The sequence below is a fragment of the Salvia hispanica genome, chromosome 6 (assembly GCF_029641045.1).
Source record: "Salvia hispanica isolate PSC_SH4W2 chromosome 6, Shi_PSC_v1, whole genome shotgun sequence".
Taxonomy (NCBI): Eukaryota; Viridiplantae; Streptophyta; class Magnoliopsida; order Lamiales; family Lamiaceae; genus Salvia; species Salvia hispanica.
In genome coordinates, this window is record NC_142697.1 from 47,710,576 (window position 1) to 47,733,760 (window position 23,185).

At 36.5% G+C, this 23,185-nt stretch overlaps 3 protein-coding genes across 7 annotated transcripts; 1 reads left to right on the top strand and 2 right to left on the bottom strand.

The window, feature by feature from the left end:
• The first annotated feature begins 4,306 nt into the window (after positions 1–4,306).
• On the top strand, positions 4,307–9,670 carry LOC148924098 (putative late blight resistance protein homolog R1B-16). Its single transcript, XM_089060241.1, has 2 exons — positions 4,307–4,595; positions 7,043–9,670. The coding sequence occupies exons 1-2, from the start codon at positions 4,394–4,396 to the stop codon at positions 9,547–9,549; spliced, it is 2,709 nt and encodes a 902-aa protein (XP_088916367.1). The 5' UTR covers positions 4,307–4,393; the 3' UTR covers positions 9,550–9,670.
• Positions 9,671–9,924: 254 nt separating this feature from the next.
• On the bottom strand, positions 9,925–12,315 carry LOC148924099 (uncharacterized). Of its 5 annotated transcripts, none has more exons than XR_016132428.1 (6): positions 11,948–12,315; positions 11,697–11,777; positions 10,787–10,851; positions 10,482–10,526; positions 10,201–10,402; positions 9,925–10,110 (listed from the first exon to the last, which is right to left on the bottom strand). XR_016132428.1 is itself a non-coding variant. In XM_089060243.1 (4 exons), exons 1-3 carry the CDS (start codon positions 12,212–12,214, stop codon positions 10,819–10,821), a joined length of 381 nt encoding a protein of 126 aa, XP_088916369.1. In that variant the 5' UTR covers positions 12,215–12,315; the 3' UTR covers positions 10,523–10,647; positions 10,787–10,818. The 5 variants fall into 5 exon arrangements, 2 of the variants coding, with proteins under 2 accessions (XP_088916369.1, XP_088916368.1); XR_016132427.1 differs by having other exon boundaries at positions 9,925–10,123; XR_016132429.1 differs by having other exon boundaries at positions 9,925–10,123; positions 10,787–10,922.
• A 6,995-nt stretch (positions 12,316–19,310) lies between these two features.
• LOC125206010 (tyrosine-sulfated glycopeptide receptor 1-like) lies at positions 19,311–22,941 on the bottom strand. The gene has a single exon (XM_048105267.2). It carries the CDS (start codon positions 22,601–22,603, stop codon positions 19,487–19,489), a length of 3,117 nt encoding a protein of 1,038 aa, XP_047961224.1. The 5' UTR covers positions 22,604–22,941; the 3' UTR covers positions 19,311–19,486.
• Between the last annotated feature and the right edge of the window lie 244 nt (positions 22,942–23,185).

The window sequence follows — 23,185 nt, forward strand, 5'->3', positions numbered from 1 at the left end:
CTTGTCTTGAATATTTTTCTATAATTACCCACGAAAAATAATTTTTTACCAAATTCTTTTTTAATTGCGATGAAAAATAACACACTATTGCCTATTGGGCTTTAGAAAAATAAAGCAAAGTGACCCATGATTAAAAGCCCAACTAAGTTAATCAAGGCCACAAATTTGGGGTCGATTTTGGGCTTTGAGAAAAAATTATGTGTAGAAGCCCACTTATGATGTATAGATTTGGACTAGAAGTTTAATATTGAGCTAAGTCCACTAATGGTTATGTGGTGATCTATGAAAAATTTGTCCAAAATAAGCTTATGTATTTCTCATCGTTCATACTACTACAAAATAAAATTTGGGGTGATCATCATGGACGGATGTACATGCATTTTGTAAGGGGCAAATACCACACCTAAAAAAATTTATTAGTGCTATTTTAATCATTATTTATAAAATTATTTTGAAATACTTTTATAAATGCCCCTTCTAAAATTCTTAAAATGTCTTTGTATGGAATTTTACCCCATCTATATAGAATTTATGGCTCCGTCCCTGGTGATCATGAATTGACAATGTATTATTTTAGGCATTAGATCCAATAAACTCCTAAAATAAAGTTACTATGTATATTTTGAAATGAAATACAGTAACTAAAATAACGTTTAAGGTAAATTTAAGAGATGCATATTATTTTGCCGCCCCTTTTATTCCTCAGCCCATTTCAAAACCTCATAGGTTATTTCAAGTCATCCTGTTTCAAAACCTCATAGATTATTTCAACTCATCAAGAGACAATTGACATTTTCGGTGTTTTTGACTTGGTCGAAATTGTTGGTGGAATTTCAGTCACATATTCTATCACTTAGAATATGTGATTGCAAAAGTGAAATTTGTGATCTTTTAGCTCAGCTCATATCGATTTGAATAACAAGCATTAGTCCAACATATTTGGACCCTAAAATTCCATCTTAACCTAATGTGACCAAATGTAATCCAACCCGATATTTTAAGTTTTTGGGTATTTAGATAAATGTTTTATAGTATTATTTTTTTTCAAATCCAAGTTTGTAAAGTCAACTGATTGGAGAAAAGAGAAGCAACCTAAATGAAGTATTTATTTAAGGAAAAGATTAATGTGGTTGCTTTGTTCCAACACAAACTACTCAACTCTCAAGATTTAAGATTTAAGGTACATTGCACCACAACCAAAAAAATGAGGAAATCTTGAATCCATTTTGCAGTGCAAGGAATGTTCCTCCAAATTAATGAGTATCATTTAATTGTTGTCATGTATATGTGATATTTCCTTAATCTTTTGTAATCTTATCAATCACCATGATATAGTAGGGTTATACTAAAATGACAACCTACCACCAACGATGACCCTTAGATTTAGGAGTTTATTTGCCTATGTGTCGCAGATTGCTTGATTATCTCTAATATCGTATCGCGGATTGCTTGGAACTATATGCTGAGTTGTTTGCTTATATATCACAGAATGCTTACATAGGTTATCATTTTTACTATGGTGTAACTATAGTACTCTGATTTCGTATCGCAGATTGTTTGGAACCATATGCCGAGTTGCTTAATTATCTATCGATATTGCTTGCTTAGGTTGTCATCTTACCTATGGTTACATCACAATGCACTCCCCGTGATGTATTCATATATAACTATTTAGTAAATTCTAAAAATATGCAAATTGGAAAGAATCACAATTATACTTAGTTTACCACCAAAACTTTTAAAAGACCATTTAAGCAATGGCTAATTAGCTACATTACACCTACATTCCTCCAAGATATGGAGATTCCACCTACATGACCATTTAATCAAAATGTGGAGATTCCAATTGCTATGCTTCTCTATCGATCATTTCATTGGAAAATGTCAAATGGGATGAAGTATGATGACCTGGATATGACGGAGGCCTTTGGCGCGACTATTAATAGGAAACACCCGTTGTGCTGATCCTATTTTTAAGCGACCATTACGTGCATGTGTTTGACTGATAGAGGGTGCGTTTACTTTGAGTGGTAGAGTTTGTTAATTTGATGTTATAGATATTGTATGTGTTGTGTTATGGAATTCAATGCAAGTAAATATATCGCGTAAAACAACTGATGTGTCGCATACCAAATAGGCTATATATCTCTGGATTGACACTCTTTTGAGAAGAGTTTTTCTAGTTGAAACGAATCATTGTTGCTTTCGTTGATAGACTCAATGACTTGTAGTAGTGACTAGGGGAGTCGATCATGACCAACGTGGGCATATGACCAACAAGATTGTTGGCTATTGAGGGGTTAATTGTAACAACAAACTTCAAGTTCAATGAAACTCAATAGATGTGATGATTATATACCAGTTACTCCCTCCATCCTATGTTAATAGCATCATTTTTCTATTTTGGAAAGTTTCAAGATAATTGAGTCATTTTTATTTTTAGCAAAAAATAACTATCTTTTACTAAGAACAATGAAAAATTAAAATATTAATCTCATTCTATCGACGCTTGACAAAACCAATCCCTCTCACTCTCTCTCAAATTCACGTTTTTTTTATTCTTTTCTACTCTCTTCGTTTAATTTTTCCAATAGGTAATCATTCATAATTTATAAGATAACCCGTTTTGCAATCCTTAGACTATTCTTCATATTTTGGTCAAGTCGTACAATATTTTATCAAAGACACCACAGCCTGTCACGCCCAGTTTCTTAAGCATTTCATTTATAAACAATCATAACGGCAGTTGATCCAACTTGACTTACCATTATTTTAAGATTATAATAGATCTTACTAAGATTATCATATTCCCTGAAATAAAGTCTGAGCTAATTTCTAGCCTATCTTTGTTTAAGCATTTCTAAGAGCACTCCCAATGGAGTTCCCTTATTTCTCCCTTATTTCTCCCTAACTCCTGCCACATCAGCGCCACATCAGCATCACATTTTATCCCCAGTTTTTAGCCAACCCCTACAATGGTTTCTCCCTTATTTCTCCCTTATTTCTCCCTAACTCAACATTTCATTTTTACATCATCACTAATTTAATTGTTTTATTTTTATATATAATAAAGCTAGCTTATTTAATTTATAAAGATAAATCAAATAAATAGTAATAAAGTTCGTTGTATTAAACACGGGTACACATTACAACGAAGAAAATTAAAAAAAAAAAAAGTACACGAATGGAAATAAAAAATCAAAAAAAAAATTCAAAGAAAAAAAAATTCAAGGGCGGTGGGCGCGGTTTCTATTTGCCCACAATTCTTCGATGATATCGTGTTGTAGTGCTTGATGGGCCTCCTTCTGGTGTATGTCCATGAACGCCTGGAACCGTTCATGTTCGTTGTGCGGTACACCCTGGCGGGCGGACTCGGTTGAGACACCGTGACTCGATGATGCAACACTTGGGTCGTTGGTGACGTCGAGGACGCCTTCGTGTTCATCTTCGATGATCATGTTATGCATGATGATGCACGCATACATGATATCGGCAATATCCCCCTGGTAGAAAAAGCGCGTCGGACCCTTTACCAGTGCAAATCGCGATTGGAGCACCCCAAATGCCATCTTTGTGTGAATGAAGTTTGTGGGTGATGAATGGAGGAAGAGGATGAAATATTTATAGGGGTGGGATAAAATAGCCGTTCGGCCAAAAAAAAAAAAAAAAATTTTAAAAATCGCCGATTATCGCCGAGCGTCGCCCACAGTGGCCGGCGATCGCTCGGCGATAATCCGGCGATAAATCGCCACTCGGCGAAGCAACGGTAACATTATCGCCGAATTATCGCCGACTTCGCCACAATGGCCGGCGATAATTCGGCGATAATCGGCGATTTATCGCCGAGAATTCGCCACCTCCATTGGGAGTGCTCTAACAACCAATAGCACAAATTAATAGTACTGTACCACAATAATTTGATGCTATATACTCCATTCGTCCCTTAAATTTTGTCACATTTTACATTTACATCCGTCACATAAAATTTGTCACATTTCACTTTTTACCATTTTTTATATTGGACTTTGTCATATTCCACTAACTCATTTCTACTCACATTTTATTATAAAAATTAATATATAAAAGTAGGACTCACTCTCCACTAACCTTTTCAACTCACTTTCTGTTACATTTATTAAAACCAGTGTCCGATCAAAGTGTGATAAAATTTAATGGACGATGAGAATAAGGCTTATAAACTGGTCTTTCTAATATCATATTCTACTTCATACTTCGAATTGCTTTGTCTCGTTTCCATATTCTTCCATACATTCAAGATTCGCTGCACTTTCCCTTCTTTCTTTTTATCTCTAAAAACAAATTTCAAGTTTCTTCAAATTTGTCTAATTTCAACTCAACACGGTGTTTGTGCATTAATTTTGAGAGAATTAAGATGGCGGCTTATGCAGCACTAAATTCTCTTATGAATATCATAGATGATGTTGAAAATCATCCTTTCCCTCCAATTTCTCTCGACAAGGACCAAGTGGAATCTCTTACAGAAATAGTTACTTTCTTGCAGGAATTTCTTGAAGATTACAAATCACCCTACGCGTACAGCGATGAAGCAGATCCATTGGAGATTCGCATTATGGGTTAGTAGATTTATTCAAATATGTTTACTGTTCACATACGTTACTGATTATTTAGTGTATTGTGAAGTTTATCATATTTTCTCATATTTCCAATTAATTAGTACTTTTTTGAATTTTTCAAATTAATTTTTTGTTGGTGTTGATTAGAAATGATATACACCTTGATTGTAAAATCAAGTTTGGTAAATGTTTGAGAGTAATATTATACTACTACTCTACTAGTATCTTTCTTGGTAAAAAAGTGGGAAAATCCAAAAGTACAATTCGATTATTGTGGTTAGTCTAGAGTCTAAAATTGACCCCTTACATATATTTAAAAAACTTCTTGTCCTGCACAATAAGTGTATTAGATTCTACGAAATAATACTCCCTTCGTCCCATAGTAGATGGCACATTTGTGGAATGGCACGGGATTTTAGGAGATGTTGTTTTGTGTGTTAGATGAAGAGAGAAAATAGTATATTTATATTAATGTGAGAGAGAGCTTTTTCCATAAAAGGAAATGTGACATCTTTTGTTGGACAAATTAAAAAGGAAAATGTGACATTTACTATGGAACGGAGGGAGTATGTTTTTATCTATATTTCATGATTTTGTTAAAAAAAATTAATACTCAACTGCATATTGACCTTATTGATGAGTTAAACATACAAAACATAATGTCTAAGATTATAAGATTATATTAGACGTTAACACATTTAATACAAAGGACTAAATAGGTTTTGTTTTTTTGTAAAAATGTATGGGACTAATATGGATTTTCGTTTTATTATTTAAAATAATATTTTACTCATAATCCGGACAACATATTGTAGATCGTTAATTTTTTTTTTTAAGTCATAAAATTATGAACCGAAACAAAAATTGTAGAACAAAAAATTTGGCCACTGTACATATCAGTTTTGGACTTTAGTCATGTAGGTTATTTTTGTTTGATTTTCGAATTAAATTTGGTTTGTATGGTTATATTTAAAAAAAAAAGTATTTCAGTTACTTTATAAGTCAAATCAACCAAATAATTAATGTAGTACTCACCTAGGGATGATGCAATGGGAACTGACCGATCTATATCCAGATCCACTTTTTCAGGATCTATTTAATTTATATTTTAGATAATTATCATTTTTATTCGTATCCAAAATTCATAACCTTAAGATTGACAGTGGAAGGTTTTGATATTTTGGAAATATTACTCCTTCTCTCTCGTAAAAATTGAGACCTTTTTATTTTGCCCCGTTCCATAAAATTAATCAATATACTATGTCCCTGAAAATTTGTCACTTATTTTTATTTTGGTCAATCCTAATCTTTTCATATTTCACTTTATCATTTTTTTTTATAATAATCCTCACAACTAACTTATTCACGGTCACATTTTATTACAAAATTAATATATTAAAATAGTACTAGCTTGCATAGTGGGTTGATATGGTCTCATGACTAATTCCCACGTTTGGGTATTTCGAGTGGGTTGATATGGCCTCATGACTAATTCCCACGTTTGGGTATTTCTTTTATTGTTTATCGTTATGTTGATTTGTTGGAATAGTTTATACTCTTCCTCCTCCGTTCTGCAAAGTTTGTCACACTTAGATATTTGTATTAAGAAATGCAATCAAAAGCGGAAATGCTCACTACATTTGTTGATACACTTCGATATTTGTATTAAGAAATGCAATCAAAAGCGGAAAAGATCACAACATTTGTTGATACATCTTCGATATTTGTATAAAGAAATGCAATCAAAAGCGGAAAAGATCACTACATTTGTTGATACATCTTCTACTATAGGACTATAAAATGATAAGTGGACCCATATAAGTATTATTTATAGTTGTGTAATAGAAGATGTATTGCCAATGTATTAGATGATTCGAGTTGAATGGAAATTGAATAGAAAAAGTTAGTAGAATTTAAGTCCTAGTTTTATATCTCTCTCCGTCCCATTGACGATTACTCAATTTTCTTTTTAGTTTGTCCCAAGTAAAATGACTCATTACTAAAAATAAAAACACATTTATTTCTTCTTTATTCCCTCCCTTTTAGTTTATTCTCCCCACTTAATAAATAAAATAAAGTTATATAAAATTTTGTGTCATTCAAGGATTGGTCATCTTCCTTGGGACAGATAAAGTATTAGTTATATTAAAATATGAGCGGGAATGAGTTAATGGAATATAAAGTCAACTGGCAAAAATTGCAAAAATAAAATGAGTCAAATTTTGTGGGATATACGGAAATTGAATTATGGAACTAAATTTTTGGAAAAAGTTGGATATCTTAAAAAATTAAGTGTTTAGGCCTTAGGCCAATTCGAAGGATTGTTTTTTTTTTTTTTAATTCTAGTTCTCGTCGTTTGTATTTGTACTCTACTTGTTCTTTTGTGTTCATCTGCCGCTACTCCATAACCATTTATGTAAATAACTCACCCCTAATTTGCATTGCAGATGCAACACATGTAGCTGAAGATGTGATCGAGTCCTATATTATTGACGGTATTCATTTGTCCGCAGCAGCAACAACTGATGATTGTAACTATGAACAAATCAGTTGCATCCATTTCTACGAAGATCTGCAAAATGTGATAGAAGAAATGGATTTGATCAAGAAAGAGGTGATTGTGATAACAAGGGAGAAGCAAGAGCTGCGAAACTTGGCTTCTAATGATGTTGGCTTAGTATCCCATGAGAAGGAAGATGAGAGAAATGCAGGTTATACTAATGCTGGTAAACGATCCAGTAATACTGAGAAGAAGCATCTAATGGTAGGGTTTGACGATGTGCTTCTTCAACTCCTGGATAGGCTTACTGATGGAAACACCAATCTCCAAATAATTCCTATCGTAGGTATGGGTGGAATTGGCAAAACCACTCTCGCAAAAGGTGCGTTTGAACACCCGCTTATTAAAGAGCATTTTGATATTTGTGTGTGGACTACCATTTCCCAAGATTACGATATTGTAAATACTGTTGAGGATGTTCTCTCTCAAGCAAGAGGAGATTCCAATAATACGGAGAAGAAAGATTCGAAATTAAAGTTATACCAGTGTTTATGGGGTAGGAGGTATGTCATTATAATTGATGATATGTGGAGCATAGATGTGTGGGATAGGTTAAAATTTTTCTTTCCAGACAGCAGTATGGGTAGTCGTATAGTAGTAACAACTAGGATGTCCAACTTGGCTGCCCACTTGACTAAACCCTATAGCGTCTTTAAGATGGGATTTTTAGACAAGGTTAGTAGTTGGACTTTGTTTTCCCGTATTATATTTTGGGAACAAAGTTTTCCTACTCAACTCGAAAAAATTGGGAAGAAAATTGTGGAAAAGTGTAAAGGACTTCCATTGGCGATTGCTGTGATAGGGGGTTTATTGGCAAAATCCGAACCTTCACTAGAATATTGGGTGCACATAGAGGAAAACTTAAGCTCAATAGTGAATTGTGAGAATGATGATTATTGCTTGAAGGTATTAAAACTGAGCTATAATCAGTTGCCAGTCTATCTAAAGCCTTGTTTTCTTTATATGGGAGTGTTTGAGGAAGACAAAGTGATTAGAGCTTCAACAATCGTAGAGCTTTGGATTTCTGAAGGACTTCTTAAACCAATAGACAATAAAAGCTTGACAACTATTGCGAAAGAGTACCTAAATGAGCTAGTTGATAGAAATCTCATCCTGGTTCATGAGTTGAAGTTACTTGGGAATGTAAAATCATGCAAGATTCATGACTTATTAAGAGATTTATCTATGAAAGAAGCTCAAAAACAGAGGTTTTTCTATGTCTTGGGTGAACAGAGTCCTTTGGGAGTAATTAGCCAACACCGCATTGTTATTCCGAGACGCACTCTAAAGGGAAATATCCACGATGCCATGGACTCTATGTCACATGCTCGGTCTTATGTACGTCATAATTCTGGAGTTGAAGAATTGCCAAATTCTAGATTTTTGAGGACATTATATGCCTTTGATAACCCATATACATACTATGAGTATTCCCTTGAAAATGTGTGTCATTTGGTGAATTCACGACACCTTGCTTTTGAAGCTAAATGGAAGTCTGCAATTCCTTCAATCAATCTGCTTTGGAATCTGCATACACTGATTATTGTTTGTTTAAAAAATTTTGTTGCACCAATTGAAATTTGGAAAATGCATAAACTTAGGCATGTCGACTTCCCAAATTGGAATTTGTATCTCCCGTGTCCTCTGAGCATCGACGATGATATTATTATCATGAAGAATCTAGAGGTGCTCAAAGGAGTGACGTGTTTCAGTTTAAGTGAAGATGTGGTTAGAAGAATTCCTGATATCAAGAAATTGAAATTGAAATATTTTAGTGGGGAATCACTTGAGAGAGTGAACTATCTTAGCTATCTCCAGTGTTTTAGCAAACTGGAATCATTCTCTCTGTGGATCTACTCCCTCTATGATAGAAAGTGTCTGATCAATATGAGCTTCCCACACTCCCTTAAGAAGGTGTGTCTCTGTCTACCAACTTATTTTGAGTGGGAAGAGATACTACAAACACTAGGTGCCTTACCACTTCTTCAGAAGCTAAGATTATATTGTGGTCGGTTCAAAACAGGCAAGTGGGAAACAATTGAAGACCAATTCTGCAGCCTCAAGTCACTAACATTGGATGGGTGTAATGATCTAGAGAACTGGACAGTGTTAGAGAGCTCCCACTTTCCACTTCTTCAGGAACTTCATCTTCGGTGTTTCCATGGATTGAAGGAGATTCCTTCCGAAATTGGAGAAATAGAAACACTCAAATCAATTAATTTGATTAATTGCAGTGAAGCAGTTTTGCTGTCAGCTAAACAGATATTAGAGGAGCAAGAGGATTTATATGGAGACCAACTAGACCTCAAGGTAACCGCTGTAGTTCTTGGGGGAGATAGAGAACTGGAGAGGTTGGCAAGTTCCAACTTTTCAGTTAGAGTGATTGGTATGTAGTCTAATTTTAGTGAAGTTTCTCTCTATCGTTTTTGCAGACTGCAAGTTGATATATCTGTGTACACTTAATCGGATCAGTTTTCATTTCTCATTTTGCAATTGGAAAAATGCATCTTGTTTATGTTATACATTTACCTTCTGCATTGTTATGTTACAGTCGTCAATTTCTAGTATGTGTTATTTTACCTTTGAAACTGTTCAGGGTTGAATAAATGTTCTTTGGACCCTCTTTAGCAGGTGGCCAGATAAAAGTAATCATCATTCTCTCCATCTCAATTTAAGTGGTGCATTTTATTTTTATACAAAAAATTTAACAATGTGATATTTAATCAATTCAGTCTAGAGAGGATAAAGTAGAAGATAGACAAGAATTAATTACCTTGGCGTAAGATAATTGGATAGAGGTCGTATATGGGAGTAACAATGTATTTTGGGTATTCGATTGCATAAATAGCCAAAAACACGAGTACAAAAGATGAGGTCATCCCATGCTTCAACTGTAAGCATAACCCCTACCAGAGAACATCCTTTGAAATAGAATACATCTTCCTTCTGATTAGCCTGTTCATTGTACCTAAAGAAGTGGTATTAGATACCTCATAGAAGTGCAAAAGAAGAGGTGTGCATCATCAACAGCTTGTTTGAGCTCACCTGACATGTTCTTCATACCACCATAAGCCTTCAACTTGGCCCAACCAAAAAATTTAAAAGCAGACTCCTGTGCCTCAAGTGCTTCTTCAGCAGCACCCGTCTGTAACTGTGCAACCCCAACCAAATAACATCATTCCTTTCCATGTCGTATCTGGGACGAAAACCAGCACCTTTGAAAGAATACATCCTCCTTCTGATTAGCCTGTTCATGTAAGTGGAAATACATCATGCCTGCTGTAAAGCCAAATATCAAACCATGTGACATTTGATTTGATACATACCTCATACAAGTTTCTTAACCACCGTTTGCCTCTTATCCTCGTGTCCTGATCAAAGATAAAGAGAAAAAAATAAATATCAAAATCTTGTAGCATCTTGTAGCATGCCTCTTGGGAAGTTGGCGAACAATTTGGCAACTGAACAACCACAAATCTGATGGTGCTACTTCTGAGGAAGAGGAAGAAACATTGAAGAATACTTCAACAGATACACACACCATCAGAGCATCACCCTAATATTTGTCATTACCACACACCAATCAAGCCCAATGTACAAATATACATTAGAAAATATCTCATTCACTTACCCTACTTAAGAGGACAATCCACTTTGAGGATGTCAGCTCATCAACCGGCGGACTAGACTGGCTTCCTGCCACAGACAATAAAACCCCATGACGAACAATTCAGTAATTATCAAGTCTTCTATTGCACATGAATTTGCTGCAATTTCATGAGAAAGGTAAGCAATTTAGTTGTATGACTTGGCAAGTGAAACCTCATAAAATTACAAAACTGGTGGTGTGCTTTCAAATCCAAATTCACCATTTAATTTCAAAAAAAGAGTGAGCTCCACTAAACTTTTCAGAACTGTAATCAGCAATTAACCATCATTTTTTCCCCCAAAACTAAGATAAACCTAGGGAAACCGCTGTTAAAAAACCATTGAAAACCCCCGGGAATGAGGCCTTCTTTGCCTTCCACCTAAGCTGCGCAGAAAAGGCTCAAAAACAATCTCTAAGAACAATCAAGCCTCATATGGTCGTTCAGCAAAAGGAAAAAACAGTAAAAACCAGTGAAGATTGCCGAGAAATATCTGGTTTTATATCGAAACCGGAAACATAAATTTACTTGTCGGGACCGGTTATAGTCTTTCTTCCCATAACTACCGGTTCCAAACCGAAATCACCCATTCTTAAACCTACATCATCCCCACCTAAAAGTGTCACAAATTTGGGCTATCTTACATTATTCAACATTCATTTCGATCCATTTTACGTACAAAATAACGAGATCTAAATATAATTATTTATGAGATGCCAATGTTTGAGAAAATATTTGACAGTAATCATAATTAATGTGCTAAATTGATGCATAAAATCCAGAAGAAAAATTCCACCACTAGATTCCAACAGCAAAAATTGAAAAATCCATGTCATCGTCACCATCAGCAACCGCTATCTATTTAAGCACAAATTAGCTTAAGAAAACACTCACTTTATCATAACCGACGCATATGAGATTTGAAGAGGCCTGACGAGATTCACTCATTATTACTTCGATCGCTCTTCTCACAAGCTGAAAACCATACACACAAGTCAAGCTCTCAACAATGAAATCCACAGTATTGAATCTACAATGCAATCCTCCGCTTTCCACTCAATTTCTCACAAAATCAATAAAAAATTCCCGCCGAAATCAGTCGAATATTCAATTTTCCCGCCAAAAAAAAAGGATAGGCGTCGTACCTCCAGTAGCGTCCAGCGGCAGCGACGGTCGAAGGGGGGAGGGGGAGGGGCATCGTCGGGGACGACCACGAAGGTTTCCGATAGGAATTTGCGGTATTCCGAATCATCCGTAGATCTGACGAGGAACGATGTGGATTCGTCGCCGCCGCCGCCGATAGCCGGAGGAGGAGGGCTCAGAGCCAGTATAGTGTCGCCGAGAGTCCGCGCGCGGTCGCCGAATAATCTCCACAGAACCTCCGGAACTCCTTTTCTCTTCCTCTTCGCCATTGCTGCTGGTGCCGGAGGTGGATTTGTGAATTCTGCTGTGGGAATTTTCGAATTCGAGCTTGGGAAATGGGAAGGGGGAAAGCCAAAACGTTTCTGGTTTGGTGAAGAGTTTCATATTTGGAAGAAATAATCGATTTTATTCATTTTTATCTTTCTTTTTTTTAAAAAAATATATTGACCATTAAAATTATAAATTTTGATTAAATTTTAGTAGTACTATTTTGGGGAATTTTTAAAATGATCTATTATAAAGGAAATTATATTTCGGGTGTTATTTTTTACTCTCGGAGTGAATGGCTTACATGATTTTTTACAATACTACTTTGTATAGTTAAACCAACGTGATTTTCTAGATGGTTTTTAGAGCATCTCCAACGGTGGACGTCGCAGAAGTCCGACCAGACGTCCGCCGTAGTGAGGAAAATAGTAGGACACGGACGTCCCGTGTGCCTGTCGGATGGGCTCGGATATCCGACCGACGGGCGGGCGGACGTCCGCCACTGTGGCGTGGGGTCGGACGTCGAGGTCGGACGTCCGACAAAAAATTAATTTTTTAAAAAAAAAAACTCTATAAACAAATTTTTTAAGTATTATATTAATTAACTTTTAAGTATTATGTAATATTTTTTAATGAAGTATTCGAATTTTTTCGTATTCCGTGTCGACATTTTAATTCCGTAAATTGAATAATTGTGAATTTAATTTTATTGCGTGAAGTCCTAGTGCATGGGAAGTCCTAGTGATGTGGCAATGGAATGGGAATCCTAATGATGACGTGACAGAAAGTTTTTGTGGGAAGTCCTAGTGGGAAGGGCGCCACCGGAGATGCTCTTAACTACTTGTCTTGAATATTTTTCTATAATTACCCACGAAAAATAAATTTTTACCAATTTTTTTTTTAATTGCGATGAAAAATAACACACGGAAACGTATGTTATTGCCTATTGGGCTTAAGAAAAATAAAGCAAAGTGACCCATGATTAAAAGCCCAACTAAGTTAATCAAGGCCACAGATTGGGGGTCGGTTTTGGTCTTTGGGGAAAAATTATGTGTAGAAACCCACTTATGAGGTATAAGATTTGGACTAGAAGTTTAATATTGAGCTAAGTCCAACCTTGCATTTGGGGTGGTCATGAATAGAGATAAATGAATTATTTTTAGGCATTAAATCCAATAAACTCCTAAAACAACGTTACTTTTTGAAATGAAATAAAATAAGGTTTCAAGTCATTCCGAAACAATTGACATATTCGATGTTTTTGACTTGGTCAGCGTCGTTTGCTAGAATTGCATCACATAATTGAGATAGAATATGTGATTGCAAAAGTGAAATTTGTGATCTATAAGCTCAGCTCAGATTGGTTTGATGCAATGCATTATTACAGCATATTTGGACCCTAAAAATTCGTTTTATTTTTATTTAGAAAAAAAATCCAAGTTTGTAAAGTCAACTAATTGGATAAAAGAGAAGCAACCTAAATGGAGTATTTATTAAAGGAAAAGATTAAGGTGGTTGCTTTGTTCCAACACAAACTACTCAACTCTCAAGATTTAAGATTTAAGGTACATTGCATCACAACCTAAAGAAGAAGAAATCCTGAATCCATTTTGCAGTGCAAGGAATGTTCCTCCAAATTAAAGTGTATTATGGATTATTAGTGTAACATTTAATTGTTGTCATGTATGAGATTTATCCTTTATCTTTTGTAATCCCATCATGATGAATTCATATACTCCCTTTGTCCCCGATTAAGAGTCACACTTTGACTGGGCACGAATTTTATGAAATGTAAAGAAAAGTTGGTTGAAAAAGTTAGTGGAATGTGGGACCCACTTTTTATATATTGGTTTTGTAATAAAATGTGAGTGAATTGAGTTAGTGGAATGTGAGACCTACTCACTATTTATGGTAAAAATGAAGTGTGACTCTGAATTGGGGACGGACCGAAATGGTAAAGCGTGACTCTTAATCGGAGACGGAGGGAGTATATAACTATTAAACTTCAACTACCACCTACATTACACATACTTTCCTCCTAGGGTTATGTACCTAGAGTTGCTTCATGCTACACTTCTTCAAAGATTTCAAAATTAAAGCTTGAATCCAATAATAAAGTAAACATTTTGTGGTCACTTCATACCATTAAACACACTTGTTAGTTCACCTATTTTAAAAGAATTGGTACTTTAGTAACACATAGCTTGTGAGTATAGATAATACAAGAATAAAAAATGAGAACAAAACTTAAAACAAGATAACTCCTCACAATCTCAAGGAGCACACACACAATAATCTCAAAGCTATTAATTAAAAACTAACACTTTGAAATAAAAAATGTGATTAGGATAGCATAACTACAGCTGTACTATCTTAAGATTCTGGTCTCACTTGCATACATGAAACATAGACACAAAAAAGTTAAATAAACAGCAGATTCTTCAGTTTGAAGATATATTATCAAGAACAAGAATCTATAGAGATTTAGGTTGTCTTAAAATGAAAATCAGTTGAGATTGGTCAAAATCAAAATAAAATCAAGAATAACAAACACTGTAAAATCTTACAGCCCACATTCACATGCAAAAATATCACCTCAAGAGATTGCATAAATCAGAATTACAATCTTTTCTTAGTTACATTCAGATTTTGCATCTGTATCTGTACACCCAAAATTAAATTTCTTTGATTTTTGCAAAGATTTAGATTCTTGAAGTTGAGTTGAGGTTGTTGAAGATCTTATGGTTAGATTCTTACATGTTCTACACATGTTTATTAAGGCCTCCTACTCCCACTCCTTTCTATAAAAAAAATAAAAATAAAAATTCTACTAAAATTTAAATTGTGGGTTGCAATTTAAAAAAAATATTTTAAAACGTTGCAACCACAAACTAAAAGATGGCAATGTAATTAACAATTTAAAAGTCAGTGAAATTGCAAATTTGAATAAAAATTACTTATTTTCCAGAATTCATGATATTAATTTTATAAGTAAAGTTAAAAATTTAGAATAAAACATAAACTATTGTATATGTGCTCTAAATCAGCTTGGAATAAAAATAGCAGAAAAGAATTCAATGTGATTTATTTTTCTTTGGGAAAAAGTTAAGTAGGAGTAATTAGTAAACCAATTATGCACTTGATGATTATTCATTTATGTACCCAAATAGTGAAAATTAAATGTTTATATGTGTGGATATTATCAAGCCAAACAATTGTATATGCTTGACAGATAACATAAATACAATGCTCAGTGACTGGGAAAATTTATTGAAATTCAATTGCAACATGTATATATGTATATATTTATTGATTTAATTTAATAATTGAAGCACATTAATACTAGTAATTTATTAGTTATCTATTTGGTCGAGATCTTCGGAGTTTGCCACAAAATATTTGGACCAAATGTTCTTTGAAAACTTATAAAAACTCTGGGTTTTTTAGAAATCAAATAAAGAAAAATTAATTAGGCCACACAGCACAAGAATCTCAAACATGGCATTAAAATATTTTAATCTTGAAAATCGCTTAGTTTTGATTTTTTTGAATATACTACTAGTATAGTTTTTGAAAAGCAATATACTCTATATTTCACTAGTAAATTTAGTTTGATGATACGAATTTAAATCAATAACTCGTGATATGAGGAAACATATAATCTAATTTAAGAAGCATACAAAAATCATAAAATCAAGCTCAAATCTTGAAATATTGGAAATTAAAGCTATCAAAATCTGTGCCACCATAAGCCAATTAAATTTGTCTGCTGCCCCATACATTATATTCCCACAATCACGCTTTCTTGCCTTGTCTTCTTTTGAACACTTCTCCATTTTCAATACCCACTTTTCTAACCCCAACACACCTCATTATTCCAACCATCCCTTCAATCCCAATTTAACCCCAATTCTTTACTCCATATTGTACTACTATAAAACAAAAGGTTCAAGATTCAACTTTAATGCTCCCTCCGTCCCATTAAATATACAATATTAACTTTTCGGAACAAGATTTTATGTACTGTTATTTTCTAAGTTAATGAAAAGAGAGTAAGTAAAAGAGAAGAAAAAGTAGAGATAATATTGTTTCTATTTTTAGAAACGTTTCATTTTTAATGGGACAGACCAAAAAGGAAAAAGGTTTCATTTCTAATGGGACAGAGGGAGTAATTTCTATTTCCTTCAATTTTAATAATTTCCATTGGAAATAGAGAATCTTACTTTAAAACAAGACGAATATTATCATAGCAAATAATTAAGTACTACTCTTTTCATTTAATAGTAGTGAAGACATTTTTTTTTGGCAAAAAAAATAAAAAAAATTATGATAAGTGAGTTAAATAAAATATGAAAAAAATTCTATCATAATTACAGGAATTTGTGCAAAAACTTCTATCAACTAACCAAATCATCCAAAACTCACATTCAACAACAAAATTCATAAAATATAGCCACAACAAAAATTTACCCCTCCCTAGAAACAAAAACAAATCAAATTTATTAATCTAAGTTATCCCAAATTCCCATGCAGATCCATCAAATTTCGAACTTGTCCACGTACACCCTACCCTCCAACAACAAGTCAACTTAATTCTCATATAAATATCCCCACCCTTTTGCCATTTTTCCTCAAGGGTCCAGCTTCACACATCTTGTGAGCTTTTTTCTCCCCCAAAAATCTTGCAATTTTTAGGTTGATCCCTAAATCAAGATCCCACCAAAAATAACTCAAGAAAAATTGAAGAAATGGCTGAATTTCAATTCAAGAGAATTTCCCCTTCAAAGAGATCATCATCATCATCAAAGAGCAACAATGGCTTCACAAGAAAGTGTGCTTCTTTAGTGAAGCAACAAAGGGCAAGAATTTACATCCTCCGCCGCTGCGCCACCATGCTTCTTTGTTGGTACATTCAAGGAGATGAATAAGCCCAAAAAATAAAGAAAACCTCTCTCTATATATATCTCTCTTTCTCCCAAAATATGTTCAAATTCCACCAATATCAATATTCTGTGCTGTACCTCACCACGTGTCATTATCTGGGCCGGTTCAGTATCTCGCCACATGTCATATATATACTGTGTTGGCCCGGGCCGGGTCCAACCGGTCGGCCCTAGAACCCGATTTTAGCCTATGGACATGTGGCTAATTGAGGGTATAGTGGTCGGAGAACTCCTCTGTCCGTTATTCTCGTCTCTTGCTTCCTTTGTCGTATGTGTGGCTCATTACCAAGACTAGACCAGAAGACCAAATTGTTACTTTTTTTTTGGTTTATTTTCCACCCTCTTTTCAAATTTTCTCTCCTTAGGAAAATCCCATAAATTTTTTTACCTAAGTGGTGAAATTTCAATTAGTTTTTTTTGGGAGAAAAAGGAGAGAAAATTAGCACCTTTTCACAACAAATTTGGGCTTCTTGGAGAGCTAATGATGCACACATTGAAGGGAATCTTAGAATGGATGAAGGAGGAATTTGAAGTGGCAAAATGGAGAATGCAATAATGATGTTGATATTATGCTTATGCAATAAAGTGAAAGGCTTTACTATTTACTTATGTGATATAAATCAATAAATCTATGGTTTTTAATTTTTGCTAAATATAGTTGGCCAGCTAGTTACGATGTATTTGATGGGGATGTTCACAAATAAAATGCCAATTTGTTATTTCTATTAATATAATGTTGAGCTAATTTTAGTGTATCTGTTTCGAATACTCAATCAGTCCCATTAGAAATGATACATTTTCTTTTTTAATTTGTCCTATTAAAAATGAAACGTTTTTTAAAATGGAAATATTTCTATTTCTACTTTTTCATCTCTCTTATTTTACTCTCTCTTCATTAACTCACAAAACAACACTATATAAAAACTCGTTAGTATCCCCAAATGTTGCCTATTTAATGGGACGAAGTGAGTATATTTTAACTTCCACTTATTATGATCTCATTTAATTGGGCCTATCGTAGGCCCAGATAAGAACCAATCCACAGTCTATTGGATAAAGAAGAAGTGTGTAACTAAGCCATGAAAAAGCGTTTTATTTTCTAAATAAAACGCTGTAACACCAACAACGCTTTTAGTAGCTTCAATATCAACCGTCACTTTTGTTCTTGCCATTGCCTCAAGCTGAAATTGATCGGTATTTTCCCTCGATATTTTTGGAAGCAATCGATTTAGTCTCAGCACGGAGATTTAAGGTTATTGCTTCACTCTCCTCTTCTGATTCCGTGATTTTCGCTGCTATTCTTAATTTCGTCATCAACTCCATCTGTTTGTGAAAATGCCTAAAACGAGAAAATGGAGCTATAAGTTCCCTATTCTATTTGGATACTGATTCACCTCATAAGTTCATGGAAATGGGAACCATTTTCCCCTTATGTAAAAAAGAACATTCAATTTTAAGAAAGTTTTGTGTTTTTTGTTTATAGGGTGTTTGCATTGTTATAGAAAAAGTGAAAAATTTTGCCTTTTCAATTGTCCATACTTTTTGCTCTATATATGTTCATTAATTATGAACATATTCACTAAAACTGGTGTGAGCAATAAAGTTGAATGTAGATTAGCTCAATTTGGAGACATGGATAACTTTTACTTGGGCATGAATTTTGTCAAGAGGTTATAGTTATAGATGGCCCTTTGGATTTAGGAATATTCTGGTAGAAATGTTGTGGGGAGTTTGAACTTTGAAGGGGTTGAATATGTTTGATGTTTTCTACATTTTGTTCTCATTATATAAATAGCATTGAAAAAGAGACTAGTGTTACCTATGGAGTCTTTTATCACAAAACATAGCACACCACTAGCAAGTGTATGTGGCCATTATCCTTAGTGGGATTTGATTTGGTCGAATTGATTTGATTCCGGTCGACTTAAAAGGGAAATGTCGATAGTTCTAGATCTAAAACAATGATTTTACTTAGCAAAGTGTAGTGACTTTTCCTTGATGGCCACAAAGACTTATTCCTTCCTTCATAAATAAGCATGTGATTTCTTTTTCGGGCTAAAGCTTAATCGAAAATCTTGTTTCAGAAGAGAATTCTTACTTTCATTTGTTCATGTAAAAGAAAGTACATTATCTCTAGATTCTCTACCTATCAATATGTTCAATACATGACTTTCTTTGGATGCAAAATTTATCTATTTACAATATCAAAAATGTTCACATTACTTCAAAATCTGCTTATGAATGGAGAAAATTTCCTATGCACAAGATTGGTTGTATGTAGTGTTGACATTCATAACAGTCTCACAGGTCTGTATTTACAAGTTCTTCACCTTACGCTGTCTGTCTGTTGGATCCTACATCTTTCAGCCAATCAACGACTTCTTGAATAGTCGGCCTCTTGAAAGGATTCTGGTTGACACACATACAAGCAACATCAAGAACTTGCAGCATCTCTTCCTCGAAGCCTTTCCCTCTCAAGAGAGGGTCAAAGATTTCCACTTGCCTTCCCTCGCTCCTCATTTGATGCACCCATACGACTAATTCTCTCGACATCTTTGGCCTGAACATCTCAACAGGTCTCTTTCCTGTTAACAGCTCGAGCATCACGACTCCAAAGCTATAGACATCGCCTCTGAAAGTGGCTATCCACGACTGGCTGTATTCAGGTGGAATATAGCCAAGGGTGCCAACGAGCTCCGTTGTGACATGAGTGCAGTAGGGAAGAATCAATCTTGCTAACCCGAAATCAGCTACGTGTGCCACGAAGTCCTGATCGAGGAGGATATTGCTGGACTTGAGGTCACGGTGCACGATGTGTGGCTCGCATATTTGGTGCATGTAAGCCACCCCACAGCTCGTGCCTTGGACAATCTTGAGACGGATTGGCCAGCTAAGCTGAGATGCTCCATCGGGCTTCTCATGCAGCCAGTAGTCGAGGCTTCCATTCTCCATGTAAGAGTATATCAACAGCCTAAATCCGTCGTGCACGCAGTAACCTTGCAGAGTAACTAAGTTCTCGTGTTGGGCTGTGGATAAGGCTTCCACCTCTGCTTTGAACTCCTTGTCCATCAACCCCATGTCTCCTGAGAGCTTCTTGATCGCAAGCTTCGTGCCGTTGGCCACAGTTGCTTTATACACCAACCCGAAACCCCCGCAGCCAATGATGTTCGACTGGTTGAAGTTGTCCGTGGCTTTCAGTATATCCAGTATCGTGAGATCCTCCACTTTGTTCTTGTTGTTCCTGAACAGTATGACAAGGCTGGTGTCCCTCACTTCCTCGGGGAAAACCCCCGAAGAGTTGAATGACATCGTGTCGAGATCCTTCTCATCACCATTTCCCTTTGAATGATACCTCCTCTTTGGAAAGATGCAATATAGAAGCAGGATCATGGTGAAAATGCTTGAAGAGATCACAAGTGTGAGTATTATGGTTTTCTTCCTATTCCCTCTTCTTTCCCCTGAGGGAATCATGCTGTGCGACTCGTTGTTGGTGCAGGGCCGCTGTAGGACGAGCCCACACAGCCTCGGATTCCCATCAAAGCTTGTGTTCGGGAACGTGTCAAACTGCCCCCCTGTAGGTATTGCCCCTTCAAGATCATTGTGTGCAACGCTGAAAAACGACAGGAAATGGAGATTCTGCAGCGATGGTGGGATTTCGCCAGAGAGGAGATTCCCAGACAGGTCCAGCTTCTCCAAGTTAGTCAAACTAGATATCGTATCAGGAATGTTTCCGGAGAAATTGTTGTAGCTAAGATCAAGGGCTATGATGAACTTCAACTGGCCAATCTCGACTGGGATGGTGCCAGTTATGTTGTTATAATCTAGATACAACGCAGGTGGAAGGTTTGAGAGCTGACTATATTGCAGGTTGGAGACGTTATCAGGCCTCACAAACACAGGCAACTCTAAGCTCGTGGTGTCAACTTGATCGGGGTTCTGCTTAAACGCTAGGCGCTGCAATTGAATAAGCTCCATGGGGAAGTATCCTGTTAACAGATTATGCGACAAATCTAAGTAGAAAAGGTTTGGGAATGTCCCAAACCAGCCCGGAACAGGGCCTGTGAAGTTATTGAAAGACAGGTCAATAACCTCGAGTTTAACCAGAGCTCTGAGCCACAAGGGGACCGGGCCGGTGAACCTGCACCCGCCCAGGGCCAGGATTTGGAGTTCCTGAAACATCGCTGGGGCGATCAGGCTCTCATCCCCTGGCATTGCCTCGTCGTAGAAGTTCATTGAGAGGGTCAATGTGCTCAGATTCTTACACCCTCCAAGAACCTTCATTGCAGTTGTCATGTTTGTTAAGCTGTTGTTGGAGAGAGAAAGGAACGACAGCGATGGCAGAGACGCTATCTCCGGCAGTACCTCTCCAGTGAGTTTGTTGGCGGCGAGGCGGATTGCAGTGAGCATCTTGCAAGAGAAAAGGGTTGCTGGTAAGGTGCCAGTGAAGTGGTTGTCGCCGAGATCAACTGTTCGGAGTTGGGTGAAATTCGAGAAGTCGAAAGACGAGAGGTCGCCTTCGAGGAGATTCACCCTCAAATTCAAGGTTGTGAGGGATGTGCAGTTTGCTAGAGAGGGTGGGATTGTGCCAGTGAGCATATTTATGTGGAGCTGCAGCTCTTCCAATTCGGATAGTTTCCCGATGTCACGAGGAATGTTGCCAGTGAAGCCGTTGCCGTACAAGGCGAGGACTTTAAGGTGGCGAAGATCGATCATCCTCTCATCAATTGGCCCAGACAACTGGTTGCCAGGCAAGTATAGTTCTTGCAATGCCATCAACTCATAGATATCCTCAGGGACCTCTCCTGACAGGAGATTGAATCCTACCCTCAAGCTAAGCAGATTCTTGCAATCCCCGAATCCCGGCCCAATCGGGCCAGTCAGGTCGTTGTTGGTGAAGTCGAGACGTGTGATCAAGGGTGCGTAGCTGCAGACGAAAGCCGGGATTGCCCCGGAGAAGCTGTTGTTGCTGATGTCGAAGTGATCCAAGGCCGGAGCAGGCTGAAAGAACGACGTCTGGATTGCTCCACGGAAATGATTGCTCGACAGATTAAATGTTTCGATTGGAGCCGGGAGTTTGTCAGGGAGTCCAAGCTCTCCGGTGAGGCGGTTCCAGCTCAGATCAACGACGCGCAGGCGATCCAACGAGGCGAAGAATCCGGCCGGGAGGGGCCCGGATAGGCGGCGAGAAGGGAGCAGGAGATTGATCACGCGGCCGGAGACGTCGCAGCCGACGCCCTCCCAGCCGCAGCAGTCGTGTGACAGGGACCAGTTGAGCGGAGGAGAGGCTGTGACGGTGAGATTGAAGGAGGCGAGGGCGGCTCGATCAGCAGGGCTGCAGGCTGCGTGGGAGGTCTCGGGGAAGGCGGCGAGGAGGAGGAGGAGAGGCAGCAGAGCAAAGAGCATGGCTGCTCTAGCAAGAGGTGGATTGGATTGGATGATGGTGATCATTGTGTGAGAGAGAAGAGGGGAGAGAGGGTGGGAGCAAGAGCAATCATGTGTGGGATTAGTGCACCACTTTTTTTGATCCGAGTTCGTGCAAAGGGAGATTCTAGTCTGCCATTGGAGTTGGAAGAGATAGAGATGAGAGAGAGAGAGAAGAGAGAGGGTGATGTTGACATGGACCAATATTAAAAAGTTGGAGATTGAATTATCAAAAAAGCGTTTACTTTTGGGACGGCTGGATGGGGTGACTTTCTTTATAGTATTTTTTTGTATCTATAAATTTGATAAGTACATGAATGTTATAGCAAACTGGATATGGGTATAATCTTGAATAAGAAATGCGTGTATTGTCCGTGGTTGAGGTCAAAAGTCACATTCCTCAGATGCTCTATCCACTTATAATAACCTTTTTTTCGTACCAACTAAGTCGAGTCAAAACTCTTGAGAATGGAGATTAAGAAATTATATTGGAAAGTAGGAGAGAATAATAAAGTAGAAAAAATAAAGAGAGAGTAAAGTAGATGATGAAATAGAGTAAGAATGATCGGATATTTTGTTTTTTTGTTAAAAAAAGAAATGACTCGGCTT

Bases quoted from the DNA above. Each gene is read 5' to 3' on its own strand.
- LOC148924098 (XM_089060241.1), top strand. From the start codon at position 4,394: ATGGCGGCTTATGCAGCACTAAATTCTCTTATGAATATCATAGATGAT. The intron at 4,596-7,042 runs GTTAGTAGATTT...TTTGCATTGCAG, and splicing joins ATTGGAGATTCGCATTATGG to ATGCAACACATGTAGCTGAA.
- LOC148924099 (XM_089060243.1), bottom strand. From the start codon at position 12,214: ATGGCGAAGAGGAAGAGAAAAGGAGTTCCGGAGGTTCTGTGGAGATTA. The intron at 11,778-11,947 runs GTACGACGCCTA...TATGGTTTTCAG, and splicing joins GCCGCTGGACGCTACTGGAG to CTTGTGAGAAGAGCGATCGA. The intron at 10,852-11,696 runs GTGAGTGTTTTC...TGTCTGTGGCAG, and splicing joins TATGCGTCGGTTATGATAAA to GAAGCCAGTCTAGTCCGCCG.
- LOC125206010 (XM_048105267.2), bottom strand. From the start codon at position 22,603: ATGATCACCATCATCCAATCCAATCCACCTCTTGCTAGAGCAGCCATG.